At 33.6% G+C, this 20578-nt stretch overlaps 3 protein-coding genes across 4 annotated transcripts; all 3 read left to right on the top strand.

The window, feature by feature from the left end:
- The first annotated feature begins 1205 nt into the window (after positions 1–1205).
- Positions 1206–3527, top strand: LOC113177560 (olfactory receptor 10AG1-like). Of its 2 annotated transcripts, none has more exons than XM_026382108.2 (2): positions 1206–1221; positions 2578–3527. In XM_026382108.2, the coding sequence occupies exons 1-2, from the start codon at positions 1206–1208 to the stop codon at positions 3525–3527; spliced, it is 966 nt and encodes a 321-aa protein (XP_026237893.2). The 2 variants fall into 2 exon arrangements, with proteins under 2 accessions (XP_026237893.2, XP_077653716.1); XM_077797590.1 differs by lacking the exon at positions 1206–1221 and adding an exon at positions 2030–2053 and having other exon boundaries at positions 2586–3527.
- A 6488-nt stretch (positions 3528–10015) lies between these two features.
- Positions 10016–10981, top strand: LOC113177552 (olfactory receptor 10AG1-like). Its single transcript, XM_077797545.1, has one exon. It carries the CDS (start codon positions 10076–10078, stop codon positions 10979–10981), a length of 906 nt encoding a protein of 301 aa, XP_077653671.1. The 5' UTR covers positions 10016–10075.
- Positions 10982–18410: 7429 nt separating this feature from the next.
- LOC113177551 (olfactory receptor 10AG1-like) lies at positions 18411–19319 on the top strand. Its single transcript, XM_077797225.1, has one exon. It carries the CDS (start codon positions 18411–18413, stop codon positions 19317–19319), a length of 909 nt encoding a protein of 302 aa, XP_077653351.1.
- The last annotated feature ends 1259 nt before the right edge of the window (positions 19320–20578 follow it).

The following is a 20578-nucleotide window of genomic DNA, read 5'->3' on the forward strand; positions in this document are numbered from 1 at the left end:
AAGACCATCATGCTAAGTGAAGTAAGCCAGTCCCCAAAAGTCATAGGTTGAATATTTTCTCTGATATGTAGAATTTAATCCAAAACAAGGGGGTGGGGGGTAAAAAAAAGAGAGAAAGAAATAAAAAATGAAAGAAGGAACTTTATCAAAAATAGAAAAAAAGATCAGTAGAATAGACAAAGGTAATGAGGAATTACACTGTGCATTAGGAACATAAAAAATTTCATTGTTGTAATTTACATACTGATAGGGAGAAAGTTTAAGCAATTACCTAAGTATATTAACAAAATTATTTTATGTAAAATTTTGGAATAAATCATACAAACAATGGGGTTAACTTGATGTACTATTTGTGTTTGTGTGATAGAAGGTTTAAGAATATGTACCTATCATGATGGCACTGAAATATAATCTTTATCTCACTATAAAGAGTCCAAGATAGAAATAAACTCTCTCATATTAAATGAAAAATAATGAAAGAAAATGAAGTGCAGTCTGAGAAGAGTGAAAAATAAACAGGAGAGGGAGTGTTCTACATTCACTAATCTATGTATGTAGCACATGTATTGATGAAAATAAGGAAGGGATTGTGTTTTATTTTATTGGCTGGAAAATACTACAAGTAAGAACAAAATTTTGAAATACATCTTTCACTACTGGGGAATCAAAACAATGTAATTAAATATGAAACAAAAAAATTGTCAATAGTGTAGAAAACATTGTTTTGTTTTGTTTTTTAAATAGAAATTGACCATAAAATCTATACAAAGTTTTCCAGGTACTTTATATACTTAAATACAACATTTTCAAAGTTAATACACATAATCTTCAAGACCCTATTGTGATAAAAATATGTTCAACAAACTGAAAAATAAAAAAAAAATACAAAAGTAACAAAAATATAAATTATAAGCAAAGTGTGAAACCAGTGATGAATAACACAAAATCATCCAGAGACAATGACACACAAGGAACAAATGACATAGGTACACAAATTTGATTAACTCAGGATTCTCATGAGAAACTCATTAGCAAGAGAAGCAGAATACGAGAAATATAACTGATACAGAACAAGTTGTTCCCCAGAGTGAGCATGGCTATTTCTATTTAAGAGCAAAAGTATGTAGAATATCTTACACTGTTAGAAAGAGAAGCCCTCAAAGAGTGATTGATTAAAAGTCACTTGTCATCCCACAGATTACTTCATGCAAATCTATAAAGGTGAGCTGCAATTGTGCTATTAGACTTCTTTACTTAAGGATAGCTCTAAATCTGACGACCAAGATTCATTTGATAAATTAGAAAAACACAAAATTCTGAGATCTTTATGAAATAATTCTCTAATGTAAGTCTCATATCTTTTTTTTAACTTTTTCTTATCCTAAATTAAATTAAATATATATCAGAAAACATTAATGATAATAAATAAGGTAATTTATCTCAGATAATCTTGAAGACTAATGTTAGTAGAATTATGGAACTTGAGAAGAGAGTTTAACACTTTTACTATCTGTATATTATTTCTAAAGCATGGAGTGAAGGGGTTAAATGGAGTGCAGTATTCACTGTTTTATGAAGTTAAGGAAATATGTAATTATTCATTTTGGGAAGCTGGAGATCAAGAACTAAGTATTTATTAAGGACTGTTAGGCAGTGCTGGCTTCTTCACAGATGAGGTATTAATATGGAGGGTTTGTTTTCATTTTCTCTTGTTTTTATCCCCATTAATGTGTTCTGACCATTGACATAACCTGACTAAATCATAGATGGGTTTATTTAAAGTTGTACTTTTAAAAATGGGGTGAAGGAAAAAATAGGGAAATAAAGTTTCATTTGATTACAAAAGCATCACATGAAGGAGGAGAAAATGTGAAGAAAGAGTGTGAAGTATTGCTCATGTTTATTAAGTTAAGGGTTAGTTAATGTATTTGACACATTACAGTAATTGTTAATGGGGAAATCAAAGCTCGGTTAATGTTTTCATATCAGCATAAGGAATTGGAGATATTGGTACAAAACGATAATAGAGCTCTTTAATTCCTCATTTAAAAAAGTTGATTTAGGAAAATTTATTCTCCTTAATAAAAAGAGAGGAGTTAAAATTCATTATGAATAAGATTCGATGGAAAGCTTCAAGAGCAAATCTTTGAATTGAAAGAAGATAGAATATTACTACTGATAAAGGGGGGAGAACTGTATACTCCCCCCCAAAAAAAAAAACTATATAAAAGGACTGTAACATAATCCTGCCCTTAAGGATGAAATAATAAATAATATTTCTACATGTACCTCTGCAAAATGAAACTCACTTCTCACACTTCTCAGTACTCTTAGTGTCTGTTAATAAAATCTGATTAAATACATTAGATATTTTTTCTTGAATTGATTTTAACTGCATATCAAGTAATTCTGAAATAACAAATGTCATCCCATGGGGTCAGGGAAAACAAGGTCGTGGTGGAAATTCTTTAAGAGATTAAGTGCTATTTTTCTTTATGTATCTAAGTCAGGTAACATAAAATATCAATGCATTTCACAATGTGAATAAATTAATCACACAATTTACCATGTCTACAGATGGAGAGCAAATTAAAGCAGAAAAATCAAATACAACTATGGTGATGGAATTCATTCTTTTGGGGTTTTCTGATACTCCCCATCTCCAGTGGATGCTTTTTGGGATATTTTTATTGCTATATTTAACTATTCTGACTTGCAATAGCATTATTATACTGATAACACAAACTGACTCTTCTCTTCAAACTCCTATGTATTTCTTCCTTAGCAATTTTTCCTTTGTGGAAATCTGTTATGTAACTGTCACTATCCCAAGAATGCTCATGGACTTTTGTACACAAAAAGGAAATATTTCTTTGTATGCCTGCTCTACACAAATGTGTTTTGTCCTCTTGCTTGGAGGCACAGAGTGCCTCCTCCTGACAGCGATGGCCTATGACCGCTATGTGGCCATTTGTAATCCTCTGCACTACCCTCTGGTCATGAGCCGCAAGGTCTGCATGCAGCTGGTGGCTGCCTCCTGGGTCACTGCAATTCAAGCTGCGATTGGACTGACATACCTAATTTTCTCTTTGCCCTATTGTGGATCTAACAGAATTAAGCACTTCTTCTGTGATATCCCTCCAGTCCTCCAGCTTGCTTGTGGTGACACCTCCATGAATAACATAGCCGTATACATGTCGTCCATGGTGTTTTTTCTGGTTCCGTTTCTGTTGATCTCTGCCTCCTATGGCAAAATCATCTCCAACATTCTGAAAATGTCATCAGCCAGAGGGAGGACTAAAGCCTTCTCCACCTGCTCTTCTCACCTGACAGTCGTGGTCTTGTTCTATGGAACAGCTAGTGTCACTTACTTGCAATCCAAGTCGTATCAGTCAGAGGGAACAGGAAAACTGTTGTCTCTTTTCTACACCATTTTGATCCCAACTTTGAATCCCATCATATACACTCTGAGGAACAAGGATATCACCATGGCACTGAGGAAACTACTAACTAAGTTATTAACATAAGGCAAAGACTTGAAAACTAATGATTTTCTATTACTTTCTTATGTAACTACAAAAAAAAAGCTTTGCTCTAATGCTTTTAAATGATGATGATTAATATTGTGATAACTACTACATTATGCCTAGGGCCTTTGATTATAAAGTTTAGGTAAGGTATCTATGTAATAGGAACATAAATAATCCTATTGCAAGTATGTAATTTGAAGAGCAATATTTCCTTATTTCCTTCCATGGTTTAGTACTGAGTTAAGAGATTTTATGAGAATCACAATGGATAATGATTGCATGTGTCATATAACCAGGAAGTATACACACATTCTAAGATTGTGTTTTCAATATTCACTTTCTTCTTCATGAATATGGTTCCATTTTATATCCTCACTGTTGGATTTAGCCAATTAAATATGGCAGAAATATTTTAAGAGGGTGGAAGAAGGGAGTCATGATTTTTAAAAATTTATGTATTTTTGCATTATCCCATTTTTATCTTTCTCTGTCCATATTGTTTTAAAACTAAATCTTCTTAGGATGTTTGCTCCTCCACTGTCCAGATATTATTGTGTCCTAGTCACCTCCCTCCTTCCCTTTGTAGCTCTGGTCTTGTTTTGGTAATATCTCTTTCCTAAGTGATTTTTCTTCATTAATACAGTTGTGTACGTATAGTGGGCTGGTTCTTAGAGCCTAAAAATACATCTACATCTGGAATGTACAAATAGGACTGATTCTGAAAATAAGTGATTGCTAGATAGAGTTAAGTAAGCCTATTAAAATGAGATCTCTAAGGTTTAGGATGGGCATCAGATCCAATCATCAGTATTCTGATGTCAGAAGGAAGGCAGAAAATATTTTAAAAACATTCATGAAGAAACAGAAGAACATGACATGAGGGCAGAGGGAGAGATTGGTGAGATTCAGTCCACAACAAAGGCAGAGAAATGTCGTCAAAATCCGGAAGAAGAAGGACTCTATCCTAGCCTTCAGGATAAGGGAGGCCTTGAAGAAGTGTGATTTTTTACTCTGGCTATAACAACTGTGAGTGATGTATTTTCTTTTTTTTTTCCAACCAGTTTGGGAGAATTTATTGATGAAAATCCAAGAAATTAGTCTGGCATGTAAACATTGCATTCTTTAAATTTCTTTTATTTGACTCCTGTGGAGTTAATTTTCTGCACTTCCAGGACACAGTTGATTTGTCATCTCTTAACCCTGGCTTCAATTTTTGCTTCCATTTGGGGCAATAATTTGACACTTTTTTTTTCTTTTGATGAAAACACTTATTTTTACATTAAATAGAATCAGTAGAATCTCATTTTGCAGAAATAATATGTCCAATAATTTTTACAATTATGCATTTGCTCCAGAAACTTAAAATAAAGGTTCAGATTTCTTTTTAAATAATGAAAATCACATTTGGTAGTGAAAGATAGGCATTGTGAATTATAGGATGTTGACAAAGTGGGCTATGTCTACCCCTGTGATACTGCTCAGCCTCTCATGGCAATGCTCTGGAGTGGCTGCATTTAAGAAATCCCCACTGCCCTAATACGAAAGAAGAAAATTGTATATCTCACCATATCCATCCAACTAAGAAAAGGTTTATCTTGTAATATTGCCAGATCATTTGTCAAAATTTTTTTCTATGTCAGTGTCAATATTAAACCAGAAAGAAACACACTCTTCTACTGTTTTCTGACACTTGTCTATGCACAGAGTGCACTCAGAAAGAATTTATTTAGAGGAAAGTTCAATAAAATAAAGGAACAAGGCAAGTTAGTGTCTGAAATCTGAAAGACTATCAGCTCCAGGATATTCCCAGCATTCCTTTGGTCCCACATACCAGGCTGTACTCTTGCATGAAGACAAGTGGACTTCACAGACCATTTGGACTTCTATAATGAGAAAGAGGAGTTGAGGTGAGGCTAATCTCTCTTGATTATGTAACTAATCCAAGTGGTCAAATTCACTAGGACAGTTGGTGACTAACAATAAAGACAGTGACTGAGATCATTAGTTATTTTCGATCTTACACAGAATAGCTCAAATGCCACTAGTATTAAATGAGTAAAATCTAGTTATGTAGGCATAAGCAGATATAAAGATAGAGCTTTTCCCCTACAGAGTGAAGATCAAATCTATATACAGGATGGCAATGACCATGTTCAACACTGTTTATGCTACTGCAATAATTTTTCTAATGTTGCATTACACACAACCTCAAATTTAGCAATATAAAACAAATATGTTTTCATATATTCTGCAGTTTATGGTGCTGGGTGGATAGTTTCTGGGGCTGCCTTGGATCTCAAAGGCTGAAATCAACATAACTGGGTCAAACTCTTACCTAGAGGATGAGGGGAAAACTTTGTTTCCAGCTCAGTTAGGTTTTTTAGCAGAATCCACTTCTTTGGGCATTTAGACTGAGGTACAATTTCCTGGCTGGATTTCAACTGGGGGCTGCATCTTGGCTCCGAGAAACAAACTACACTATATGTCTTCTGCTGGATTTTATTTCTCTTACCATGAATTTCTGATCTTTCTGACTTTGACTACCATACCTACATATAAAGGATTTATGTGATTTAAACAGATCCACATGAATAGTCTCCAATTATTAATCTCAATTGATATTAGATCTAAATTGTTCATGCAAAATGAGTTTACATTAGTACTTTTTTTTGTACAAATAGTAGATTTATTTATAAGAGGAAGCATAGTTATTTGGCAATCTACAAATCATATTTAATAGTGCTATAACACAAAAGAATAAAAACAAAAAATGATAAAACATAGTAAAGCAAAAATAAAATAACTTAAAAATGAAATTACTAAATATTTGTCAGAGAAGTTCTCTGAAAAACTTATTATATTTGAAATAGTTAAGTAAACTGTGCCAAGTTTTATTGAAAGACTATAAAGAAACTATGGTCATAACTAGCAAACAACAGAAAATATAATCTCAGAAGCTAAGAATTATATTTGTTTAAAACATACGAGATTATTTTATTTGTATATATCCATATATATTTATATATAAGCATACATACTATATACATATATACACACCTACACATATTACTGGAACTACAAATAACAAAAATAAATACATGGAATTCCAGAAAATATTAATTTCACATATTAAAATATATAAAAAAGCAAACCAAACATGAAATGGTAAATACTATCTGAACTAGAATGGAAATGAGCAACTATTGAAAATTAAGTAAATTTCAGAAAACTTACACAATATATAATAAAATAATTTGAAGGAAATTTAGGAGGAAAGAAATAAATTCATACCAACAGCATGTGCAGATGATGAGTATATCATGATTAAAGTATATAAACTTTCTCAAATCAATCACAGATTTTAAAAAAATAGAGTAAATTTGTGTGTGTGTGTATGCAAGTGAGAGAGAAACCTTTTTAAGCTGATATAACAATGTGCTACAATGTTGCAGAAATTCATACCATGTGATATAATTTTATAACTAATAAAGGAATAAATGACATAATAGAGAGCTCCACACGTGGACACACCTAACATGTGGAAACACTTGATTATCAAATATATTAGCTCTGCAGAATAGTGCAGAAAAACCGATTTTTATTAAATTATTCTATAAAATATTCTAAAGTGGATACAAATGTACTAAAGAGAACTTGATTCATACTCTACCTAATTACTCATAAAACAATTCTTGTAGTTTGTAAATTTGAATATTAAACATAACAAATTTTTCAAAGATAATCTGATATGATTTTGTCAGAAGGTGTACCCCTAAAGTAGCAGATCATGTAGGAATATTCAGAGGTGAAATGATTGGATTGTAAAAATGTAAAGGATGAAAGAGAAAAATCAATTTTATGAATAAATAAGACATTTTAAAAAGAATAAGATGTGATTTCAAGACTCACAAAATCTTACTGTGAGGAAAATAGTGACAATTGTGAAATAGTAAATATATTCACCAGTGGACAATCCAGAAAGTGATACATATGTTTGTATTTTAATAAAGATGCTAGGTTAAATATGGGCAATGGAAAACATTTTCACTGAATATTGCAGATGTAATCAAATATCTGCACAAGGAAAAGTAAGCCTCAAACTTTTCCTCATGTCTTATATCAATACAAAATGGGTCATAGACATAAAGATGAAATGTATATGATAAAATGATCTAGAAGAATTCAGAAGATAAAACCTGTGAGGTACTGTGGTGAAATATTTGTAAAGACAGCTCAAGGGGCTGGGATTGTGGCTCAGCGGTAGTGTGCTCTCCTAACGTATGGGGCGCTGGGTTCGATCCTAAGCACCACATAAAAATAAATGAATGGAATAAAGGTATATAAAGAAAGACAGCTCAAACACACACCTTACAAACATACAGATATGGAACTACCTAAAAATATATTTTTTTCAAAAGATAGCATTAATCAATTATCGCTCACACATATTTCAATTGAAGTATGTGCATTCAGAGTGCATCAAGAACAATTGCCATCCAATAAGTAGATACCTAGTAATAAATGAACAAAGCATTAAAAAGACACTTTAATTTCCACAAAAGTTAATTTAGTGTAAAATAATTCTATTTCTGGAAAAGTCTTTGATCCCCACCCCCGATCTTGGAGACATTCCAAGCAAAGTGTGTATATGGGAGAAAAAAAAAAGTGGCATATTTTGCTATGGGACTGGATGATCTGGATCTGGATGAATAAGCAGAGTACAGAAGGCAAATCTACATCCCCCACTAATGCATTTTAAAGAAGCAGTTAGAGAAACTAACTTTCTGGAAAGTAGTAGTGGACAAGTAAGTGGTATTTCACTGCCAGGAATTTCCTTCCTCATGGGGAAAGCTCTATGCCAATGAGAGGCTGAGGAAAAGTAGAGTCCATCTAGAAAAACACAGCCTTGCAAAATGAGCCTGAATGACTGCCAAAGAGAAGCAGTCCTCTAGAAATTAAATTGATACATGAGAGAAGATGTTCTCCCAGGAGCATGACTATTGCTATTTAAGAGCAATCCATGTTTGCATCAAGCAAAATTATTGTTGAATTACAGTGACTTCCTCAGACAAAGAAGAGCTTAAAAAGTTTCTAGATTAAAATTGACTGACAGAGACTGCTTCATGCACATTAATAAAGGTATGGTATAGTTCTGCTACTAATACTTTTTATTTAAGAATATTTTAAATTCGAGGATCAAGAATAATGTAATAGAACAGAAAACAATAAAGTTGTGTCTATGAAATGGTTAATTCAAGTAACTCATATATTTTAACTTTGTTAATTATATACTTAAATAAAATAAGATGCATGTCTAATAATGACAATTGTATTTACAATCACCAAAATTATTTGATAATCTTGAAAACAACTACTGACAGAAATGTGTAACTTAAGGGAGCAGCATCTGATCACTTCTATCTATCAATATATTAATTCAAAATCATAGATTGTTGGGGCTCAATTGTGCATAGGTATAATAGACTTCAGAATATAAGGAATGTAGAAAACTCATTTGGGAAGTTGGAAAACAAGAATTGGGACAATGCGATGGGAATCGTCTTGTAGTGCTGACTGCATCATAGGGATGAAACTAAAAAGGACAGTTTTATTTTTGATTCCTTTGAATCACCTGAGTGAATAAAACTTAGTGTCAAACACATCAGAACTTGTAAAAGATAACATTATAAAAAGAAAATAAAGAAAGGGTGCTATATTTGCTTACAAGACAATTAAATGACCATGGAGAATCTCATACAAGTAAGAAAAGAAATATAAAAAAAGTGTGTGTGTAATAGGTCATGTGTATTTATTAACTAAAAGGATAATTGAATTTACTATTTTCTGATGTGCTGCTAGGTACCAAACCCAGAGCATCACCCATCACTGAGATTCATGCCCTTCTGAATTGATGTTTTCGATTCACAGTACCATAGTTGTTATTAAGGAAAGTAAATGAACAACATGCTGGAATTTAGGTTCCCATATTTAGCATAAGCAATGGACTGATACATAAATCAGAGCAATAATGATGCATATTTATATACTCAATAATAATGAATTAGTTTAAAAAGTTCATTTTTTAGAGTTTGAACAAAGACTTACAGTTCATTTTGAATAATAATTAAAGAAAGAGTTTTAAGGAAATACTTAGGACTAAAAAATGATATTAGAATACCAATGAAGAGATAGTAAAATAAACCCAGGAATATCAGTACAAAACACTGTAACATTATTGTCCTTTTCAGAGTGAAATGATGAAAATTTATTTCTCAAAAATATACATTTGATTTTATTTCCTGAATATATTTTAAAGGCATATCACTCCACTCGATCTCTGAAATTTGAAATTTTAAGTAGTAGATACAAAAACAGATATTGGTAGAAATGATTGATGAGATTATAAAAGTGTACTTATGGACTAAACTCCAGGTATCCTAAGAGATCAATGTGGTTCAAGATAGGAATAAATTAACCATGTTAAATTTACCATATCTGCAGGTGAAGAGCCATTTAGAACAGGAAAATCAAATACCACTACATTGATGGAATTTGTTCTTTTGGGATTTTCTGATATTCCACACCTTCAGTGGATGATTTTTGGAATATTCTTATTCTTATATTGCACTATCTTGATGTGCAATAGCATTATTATACTGATAACCAGAACTGACTCTGCTCTTCAAACTCCTATGTATTTTTTTCTTAGCAACTTTTCAGTGTTGGAAATCTGTTATGTAACAGCCACTATGCCAAGAATGCTCATGGACCTTTGTACACAGAAAGGAACTATTTCCTTTTATGCCTGTGCTACGCAAATGTGTTTTGTCCTCTTGCTTGGAGGCACAGAGTGCCTCCTCTTGACAGTGATGGCTTATGACCGCTATGTGGCCATTTGTAACCCTTTGCAATACCCTGTAGTCATGAGCCACAAGGTTTGCATACAGCTAGTGGCTGCATCTTGGGTCAGTGGAATCCCTGTTGAAATTGGGCAAACATACCAGATTTTCTCTTTGCCCTTTTGTGGGTCTAACAAAATTAACCACTTCTTCTGTGACATCCCCCCACTGCTCAGTCTTGCTTGTGGTGACACTTTTGTGAATGAGATGGCAGTGTATGTGGTTGCAGTACTATTTGTCATGGTTCCATTTATCTTGATCTCTGCCTCCTATGCCAAAATCATCTCCAACATTCTAAAAATGTCATCAGCCAGAGGGAGGGCTAAAGCCTTCTCCACCTGCTCTGCTCACCTGACGGTTGTGGTCTTGTTCTATGGAACAGCTAGTATCACTTACCTACAACCCAAGCCAAATCAGTCTGATGGAACAGGAAAACTGCTGTCTCTTTTCTATACCATTTTGATCCCAGCATTGAATCCCATCATCTATACTCTTCGGAACAAGGATATCACCATGGCACTGAAAAAACTACTAACTAAGTTATTAACATGAGGAAAAGACTTTGAACACTCAATAAAAATGTACTCATAGTCTTCTCATTTAATTACAGTAGGAATATATTTCAAGTATATTCCAAAATTTTAAATACCTACAATTTGAATTATCATTAGCAAACCATCTCATGTGAAAGAAAGTTTGCTTCATATACTTAGATAAGGGCTTCCCTGAAAGCAGTGTAAACATTAACCCAATAACAAGGACATCATTTTGAACATCAATCTTTCCTCTCATGATTATCTATTGTGTTTAGAGACATCAGAAGAAACCCAATGAAAGATAGTGCAACCAGGGAAAAGGATCTTGTTCTGTCATTTGTTCTATTCTTTTGTTCAAGCATGTGTTTGCTACCCTTCTCTGATGTTATAGGTTGGGTTTAGCCAAAGAAAAATCCCTGAAGAAATTATGATTTTGGTAAGGAGCATTTTGTGTTTTAATTTTCTTCTTTGTTTATTTTCATATCTTCATTTCTTCTTGTATTCCCAGTCATTTTAAGTCTGTAAATCCTGTTCACGTCTCTATTTCTGGAATAGATAATGATTTCTGGTAGCTTCAGTCTCTCCTATGTTAACTTAAGGATTTGTTTGCTTATAACTATAGTATTATAAGTTTGTAGATTTGTACATTTATGTCTTGGACTGAATTCTGGTCTCTCTAAATGTATCTCTATCTGGACCCTAAAAATGTGATTCTGTTGGGAACAAACAGGTCTTTTCAAATATAGTTAATTAAGGATTTTGAAATAAAATTTAAGACAGGCACCAAAGTGAAGGAAGTGTTCTCATAAGGCACAAAATACAGAAGTTTAGAAAATGGACACAGAGAAACAGAAAATATTGTGTGAAGATGGAGGCAGAGACTGGAGTGATTCAGGCACAAACCAAGGAAAACAAGAGCCACCCAACGCTAGAAGAGCAGAGGAATGACGCTCTCTTAGCGTGTTTGGAGGAGGTGAGGCCCCGAAATATCCAGTTGGGACCTTGAGAATATGAGAGACTGATATCATGTTGTTTTCAGCCACCAATTTGTATTGATATGGTCACTTGGGTCTAGGAATAAATTATATCATGTACATGATGCTCTGATTGAAGTCTTTTATTTAAATCACCAAGCAAGAATTCTGTATCCAGCAAAGTTCCACCCATTTTGGTCCATATTTTTTTTCTTTTATGTAAAATAAAAAAATAATTATCCTTTTATTTAATAAACAAAATCCATGAAATATCATCTTCTAAATTTATATCACAAAAATATTCCACACATTTGTTCCAATGTGTTTATGAAAGTGTATGTTTCTGTTTGTCACAATCAGAGACGAATCCAAGGTGAGACAGGTGACTTAGACTCTGTTGATGCACTGGAGTGAATGAATACCTTAACTGTACTCAGCTGCTCAGGACAGCCCAGCAGGGCAGCTCCACTGAGGAAACCTCACCTCCCTGACAAGTAGAGAAGAATGTAAGTCTCCGCATGTCATTCCAACTAAGAAAATATGTACCTGTGAAAATTGCCAAATCAGTGATCAAATAAATGTTTCTATCAATTTGTATGAATATTAGACCTAAGAAAAATAAATATGTTTGCTTTGTTTTCTGTTGTTTTGATTATTTGGAGATTCACCATACTAAACAGAGTACATTCACAAAGACTTTTGTCTAATGACAAGAAATATTGTTCCATGGTATAAAGAAAAATGTAGTCAATTTTCTGGGTCTGAGAGACCCTCAGTATCAGGAAATTCCCAACTTTCTCCTTTTCCCCATATGGCTGCATGTTTGCTTGGCATCAGATGGCCTGTGCAGGAAATCTGGACTTTAGGCTGAGAGAGTATGGGGAGTTGGGGTGAGATCTTATTTCTCCTGGTCAGATCATGTCATGACAGCCATGCTGTTAATCAAACACATTAGGTATTTTGACAACCAGCAATAAAGAAGTGAGTGAGACCACCAGTTTTACTTTGGACCTTCCACAGAACATCCTAAAGTACACTGTCTTATCTTAAGTAAAGGACCCTTAACTAGGCATACATAGAGTCAAAGATTCCTTCTACAGATCAAGGACAAAACTACTCTAAAAGGGTAAAGACTAAGTTCAATGTATTTTAAGTTACTCCTGAATTTTCAAATATTGCTTAACAAGTGACCCAAAACTCAGCATTTGAAGTAAATAGAAATTTATCATCTCATTGCATCTGTGGGTCATAAGTCTAGTGCAGGGCAGCTAGTTTCTGTGATTTGGGTCTCCATGGCTAAATTTAAGGTGTGGAGGCTGTGGGGAAGAGTATTTGATTCTAGCACAGCTAGGTTGTTTGCAGAATTAATTTTCTTGTACTGGTAAAATTCAAGTGCATTTTCCTTGAAGGATGACAACTGGGGACCAAGTGTTAGCTCCTAGAAACCAACCACATTGCGTCCTCCTGCTCTCTTTTATTTATTTCCCACTGAATCCTTGGATTGCTGATTCTGACTACCATACCTAAATTTTAAGAAACTTATGTGATTCAGTCATGGTTATAAGGTTGACAAACCTAGTTAAAAGCAAATGAAGTTAGTCCTTTATGATAAGTGCAAACTGATTTTATAGCATCATATATTCTTTGAATAAGTAGGAGGAGGTGCATGCACAGGAAGAACCATAAAGTTTGGGACCATCTTAAAATTGTATTCACTAAAGATATAAAGGAATAAAAACAATAAAATAAATGATATAAAATGTATGAAGCAACAATGTGTTTATTTTTATTTAGATGAAACTACAAGTCATAAAAAGTAATACATAGTTTTCTAAGAAAATATTAATCAAAATCTCATATCTACATATATACAAACATCAATATGTAAGTATATACTTAATTCTAATGAAAAAACACAATCTGAATCATCAGCATTCCAAGTTTTTCATTGTTATTTTGTCTATTAATTATGTTTAATTCAAGAAAATTGTATTCAATACTAAGAGTTACATGCAAATTAATTAGTTAATTTAATTAACTTTGGTACCAGGAATTGAACCCAGGGGCACTTAAAACTAAGACACATCCCCAGCAACCATGCTCCACCTTTTGAAAAAAAAAATATTTTGTTTAGAGACAACAACTTAGTTATATTGCTTAGGGCCTTACTAAGTTGCCTAGTCTGGCTTTGTACCTGAGATCTTCCTGCCTGAGCCTCCTGATTCGCTGGGATTACAGATGGCTACCACCATACATAGCTAAGGTATCTCAATTCAAGCATTATAACCGCAAACAATGGAAATCCAAACTGTGCAAAAAAATTGTGAGAGCTATTGCTACATCTATACCTACAGTCAGGAATGTGAAATGATAAAAACACTTCAAAAAAATTTTGACAGTGGCCTAAAATTTTGAGTAAGACATCTACAATTTCACCCAAACTTTCCACTCCGATATATAGCCAAATAACACTTATTCTAAGTAAATGAAATGAAAACATATGCAAATATAAAATTTATTCATGGTAATATGCAACATCTATAGTTATAATTACCCAAAGCTAGAAATAAAAAAAAAAACAGCTGAGTGAATAAAAAATGGTGGCTTATTTAGTCAATGGATTTCTATTCAAAAACTACAATTAATGAACTATGATATACACAGGAACTTTGATGACTTTTACATTCTCACATTGAGGGAAAGACTCCACATGTAAGAGTATATTCTGAATTATTATGAATGATTTGTAAATTAAGAAATTCAATCAGTACTTTCTTAGGATGAAGGGTGGAGGGAAGAGGTATCCTAAACTTGCATGAGGATGTATTTGTGGAAAATAAGAATATTCTAAAACTTGATTGTGGTTATGGATTCAGAAGTGTGTATACCTGATATCTCATTGAATTTTACATCTCATTGAAAATATTTTAAAGTTTGTAGTGTGGTTTGAAAAATTTACCTCATAATATCAGTATCTAAATAGCAAGCTGGGCTGGGGATGTGGCTCAAGCGGTAGCGTGCTCGCCTAGCGTGCGTGTGGCCCGGGTTCGATCCTCAGCACCACATACAAAGGAAGATGTTGTGTCCGCCGAGAACTAAGAAACTAAATAAATAAATGTTAAAAAAAATAAATAAATAGCAAGCCAATAATGAAAAATGATACTGACATTGTATAAGGTGCAACTGCACCTGTCAAAATAACCAATCAAAATACATGTCATGTGCTAGGATAGTTGTTCTGTTGTTGAAAGTGTTAATGATAAACTTAAATATTAATGGCTATGTATTACAGCATTCCATTTTGCTTTTGAAACTGTTCTTAAATATTGGTTGTGAAATGTAATAAAAGTTACTTTTAACTTCACTTTTTATTCCCAGAAATATTCAATATCGGAAAATAAATATACTGTGCTAGTACAAGCAGCCTAACACTGTTACTAGTTGGTCACATTTAAGTTGAAACAAAGAAGCAAAAACAAGAACTATATTTAAAAAAAAAATTCAACAGAGCTATATTAAATTTTTAAAAATTCTGAAAAAATGCTGTAAGCAAAGAACTCAGGGAGCAAGGTTTGAAAGACTTAGACTCTTTGATCTGGAATCAAGTTCTAAATCCCAGACTTGCTGGGGTATAAATGCAGGACAGGGTGCAGGAGGCTCTGAGTGCTGAGATATCCTTTAGATGAAATCAAGACAGAGGGTGAACAAGGTTCACCGTGGAACTGGGTGCCACAAGGAAAACTACATGGAATTTCTTGGTACCTGGTGTAAGTGTTCTTCAAATAAACCCAGAGACAGCTGTCTATCCCAATCACCTCATGGCATACCAGTGCAGGCTGGTAAGAATTTGTTGTTCATTGATATCTGAGCCTGGAGAGGATGACTTAGGCCATAGAGAAATTTGTTACAAAAGGTTTTAGATTTTAAGAAACTGAATTCTGTGAGATCAGAGAAGGATCTGATGTGTTTGGAACAAATAATGAAACACACTATTAGTGGCCAAAACTTGGGCTGTGGTTTCATGCTCTCCATATTTCCATATGTTTGACATAAAGCAACTTCTCCAGCACCATCCTATTTAGTTGGAAAGACTAATAAGATTTCTTTAGTTATAGATCATTTTTAATCAGAGTGTTTTGTCTTATGTGTGGACTCTGACTAGTTTCCCCAATATCATCTGGGTTAAAATTAGGTGTATTATGTGTTGGTGCTTTTTAAAGCATTTTTTTTCTGTATGATCTCTGTTCAATTTTAAGTTATTTGAGTTCTAGTTGTCCATGAGGAACTACAAAGATGGCTGAGGGAACTAGGCCATATAGTGTGGTGCAGATGGAAGTAATAAACTTTCCTAAATGCTACCTGCAAAATTGTACTGTGTAGGAAACTTGCTTATTTTGCTAAGTAATTGGTATTTCTGACTTTTTTTTTTCATTTTCTTGGGTATTTTCAGATGTTTTATAGAGTGATAAATATCATTTCTAATGATAGGGAGATGATTAGATAAATCTGTTTTAATGGTGGATGGACATTCAATGTGTTACCTACTATAGTAAAGTCAAGGTTGTGGTAATTCATGAGTACAGTTCTCATTTTTTGATATAAGTGAAAAAAATGATAATAAAAAAGTACAGAGAAGCAATGTAGAAACATGCTGTAGTAAAGAGAAACAGATTCAAAACATGCAAAGAATGTGCTTTTAGAAACACAATGTCCATGCTCATGGAAATCCAAGCAGGAAATCACAAAATTGATTCCACATACATAAGATTCTAGGCTCATGGATTGTTGTTTGAGACTCTTCTCCACACATACCTGTAAACAGTTCAGACAGGATAGGGTGTTGAGATGAAACTTTCCTCTTGTTTTTCTGCCATAATCTAGTTTAAAATATTTATTTTGGTCATAGTCTCTAGTTTTTAAACATCTAGATACTTTTCTTGATTAGACAACATTATACAAATTTTAAAATTTCTAGGTATTTGTCATCTTGGATGGTGTGCTTTAGTTTAACAAATGTTAATTTAGGGTACAGATGATCCAGTTCTAAAAAGGGCCACCCCAAATATGAAGAGTCAATGTAGAGAACATGTATGTGACAAAATATGTGTCCCATTTCCTAGAGGCCTGGATGGCCTGAATCTGAAAAAAAAGAAAGAAAGAGAGAAAGAAAGAAAGAAAGAAAGAAAGAAAGAAAGAAAGAAAGAAAGAAAGAAAGAAAGAAAAAGAAAGAAAGAAAGAAAGAAAGAAAGAAAGAAAGAAAGAAAGAAAGAAAGAAAGAAAGAAAGAAAGAAAGAAAGAAAATCCACATTACTAATTAAAGGCCATGAATATGATAAAACTTGGCTTGTTTGTTTTTAACTTCTGTGGCCTGACATGATAGACAAATAAGTGATATTTTACTGCCAGTAAATTGCTTCCTCCTGAGGGAGGCTCTAGGCCAAGGATGGGCTGGGGAGAAGGATGGATCTATATCCAAAAGCTATGACCTAGAAAAATGAACCTGAATGCTTGCCAACAGAAGTTCCCTAGAAATTAAATTGGTACATGAGAGAAGAAGTTCCCCAGGGTTGGCAGGACTCTTGCTATTTAAGAGCAATGCATGTTTCCAGAAAGCAAACCTGATATAGAATTAGAGTAAATTTCCAAGAAAAGAACTGAAAATTTTATAGGATAAGTCACTTAACACTCCATAGACTGCTTAATGCAAATCTATAAAGGTAAGGTGTAAAAGAGCACTTTGAGTATTTTATTCAAAGATAGTTGTAAATTAATAAAACAGAAAATCATCAAATTCTCAGATCCGTATCTGAGTAAAATATTTATATAATGCATGCATATCTTAAATTTATTAATTTTAAAGTTGGACAGTATTAGATATATGTAAATAATGATAATGACTATTATAAGGTAAATGATTTATTTAAACTAAAATTGAAAACAAGTAGAAAGCATTGAAATATAAAGATATTTAGTAGAAATATGACAAAAATAAAATAAAAGCAATAAAAGCTTTAAGAGTAAAGGTTTGAAGCAAAAGAAGGTGAAATATCACTACCAATACAGAGAAAAATAACAAACTCAAAAAAAAAGAAATGAGAAAAAGTATGTTACATGATTCCAACATTAAGGAAAAAATAATAAAATACTATTTATCCACAATATGTTCTAAACAATAATTAATACTTCTCAATAACATTGTTATCATTACAAGTCAAGTATAATAAATGAATTCAATCTTAATGCTTCATTTTACCTGCTTATAAGTTAATGCCTGGTGCTTTAAAGTTTATTTCATAAAAATAGAGCACACAAAGGATAAAAATAATTTAAGGGATTATAAAGTATATTCATGCATCTAAGTTACATAACATAGGATATCATTGTAATTACAAAGATAAATGAATTAACCATCTTGAATTTGCAATATCTGCAGATGGGGATCAAATTAAAACAGAAAAATCAAATACAACAATGCTGGAATTTTTTCTTTTGGGGTTCTCTGATATTCCCCATCTCCGGTGGATGCTGTTTGGGATATTTTTACTCATCTACTTGGCTATTCTGATGTGCAATAGCATTATAATAATAATAACACAAACTGACCCTGCTCTTCAAACCCCCATGTATTTCTTCCTTAGCAATTTTTCCCTTGTGGAAATCTGTTATGTAACTGTCACCATCCCAAGAATGCTCATGGACCTATGTACACAGAAAGGAAATATTTCCTTCTATGCCTGTGCTACTCAAATGTGTTTTGTCCTCTTGCTTGGAGGCACAGAGTGCCTCCTCCTGACAGCAATGGGCTATGACCGCTATGTGGCCATTTGCAACCCTCTGCAGTACCCTGTAGTCATGAGCCACAAGGTCTGCATGCAGCTGGTGGCGGCCTCTTGGATCAGTGCACTTCCAGCTGTGATCGGACAAACATGCCAGATTTTCTCTTTGCCCTTTTGTGGGTCTCACAGAATTAACCACTTCTTCTGCGACATCCCTCCAGTCCTCAAGCTTGCTTGTGGTGACACTTTTGTGAATGAGATGGCAGTCTATGTAGTTGCAGTGGTGTTTGTCATGATTCCATTTCTGCTGACCATCGCCTCCTATGGCAAAATCATCTCCAGTATTCTGAAATTGTCATCGGCCAGAGGAAGGGCCAAAGCCTTCTCCACCTGCTCTTCCCACCTGATGGTTGTGGTCTTGTTCTATGGAACAGCTGGGATCACGTACTTGCAACCCAAACCAAATCAATCTGAAGGAATTGGCAAACTGATTTCTCTCTTCTACACCGTTTTGATTCCAGCTTTGAATCCCATTATATACACTCTGAGGAACAAAGACATTATGGTGTCACTGAGAAAACTACTAGCTAAGGTGTTAAAATAAGGCAAAGACTTGAAAACTCAGAAATAATTTGCTAATGTTGCTCCAAACAAATGAATTTTATTACTATATTCTCAAATAATGGAAGTTAATATTTAGTAAAGATCCACATTATATCCAGGAATCTTTGTTTTATAGAGTTTAGGTGAGGGTTTTAGTACAACCAGAGAACAAATTAACTCAATTGAAAGATCTATTTTGAATATGAATCTTTCCTTTCATGGCTAACTGTGGAGTCAAGAATCTTCCTGAGTAGCACATGAAAGATTAACTGTGTCATTAACCTGTGTTTAGGGTCATGTTCTGGGATAATTTTCTTTAATCTTCTCATTCTTCTAGATAAATGTGCTATTCTCCAATAGTGTGTTTGGATTTACCAGTGAAATTCCATGCAAAGATATAATAACAGACCGTGTCTCTTTAATCCTGAGTATGTTCCCTCCTGTACTACTCAGATTTCATTGTTCTCTGTTAACCTCAGTCCCTTATATTGTAGCTTCTAGTCTGCCTTTGGTGATATCTATTTAGTATGAGAAGTTTGTAGAATTTTCACTATCAAAACCTATTTTGAGAGGGTTGTAAGGCATTCTCTCAAAATATATCTCTACTTAGAACTTCAAATGTGACCTTTTGTAAAAAGGATCTTTTCAGGTGTACTTCAATAAGGATTTTGAAATGAGACCATCATGTTAGGAAGCAAATCCAAGGATCAGAGCCCTCATAAGATCAGAAGGCAGAAGAAGTTTAGAAAACAGAAGAAATCAGAGAAGAACATCATGCGAAGGTGGAGGCACAGACTGGAGTGATAGTGCCATGCACCAAGGAAGACAAGGGACTCCAATGGCTGACAGGGACTGGGCATGACTCTTCACTAAAGACCAGAGCAAGCAAGTCCCCAACCACACTGTGATTTGGGAGACTGGTGAGGAGAACTCTGAGAGAGTAGTTTTGTGTTGCTGTAAATCATCTATTTAGAGTAATTTGTTAAGGCAGACATAGGAAAATAATACAGCATGTAAATGATTCTATCATTAAAGTTCTTTTATTTTAATTATCTTACATGAATTGTGTATCTTGCCTGTTCACACTGGTAAAATCCCCATTTGTATTCTTCCACCCATTTGGGGAAATGCTTTGATTTTTTTTTTTGCAAAATATTACTTATCTTTTATTTTACAAACTGGATCTATGAAATGTTATCATATGGAAACACTATCTGCCTGAGAATTGTAACAGATTATATATATATATATATATATATA

The sequence above is a fragment of the Urocitellus parryii genome, chromosome 4 (genome assembly GCF_045843805.1).
Source record: "Urocitellus parryii isolate mUroPar1 chromosome 4, mUroPar1.hap1, whole genome shotgun sequence".
NCBI classification, from domain to species: domain Eukaryota; kingdom Metazoa; phylum Chordata; class Mammalia; order Rodentia; family Sciuridae; genus Urocitellus; species Urocitellus parryii.

What these genes read in the sequence shown, in the direction of transcription:
- LOC113177552 (XM_077797545.1), top strand. Translation starts at nt 10,076, where the DNA reads ATGGAATTTGTTCTTTTGGGATTTTCTGATATTCCACACCTTCAGTGG.
- LOC113177551 (XM_077797225.1), top strand. Translation starts at nt 18,411, where the DNA reads ATGCTGGAATTTTTTCTTTTGGGGTTCTCTGATATTCCCCATCTCCGG.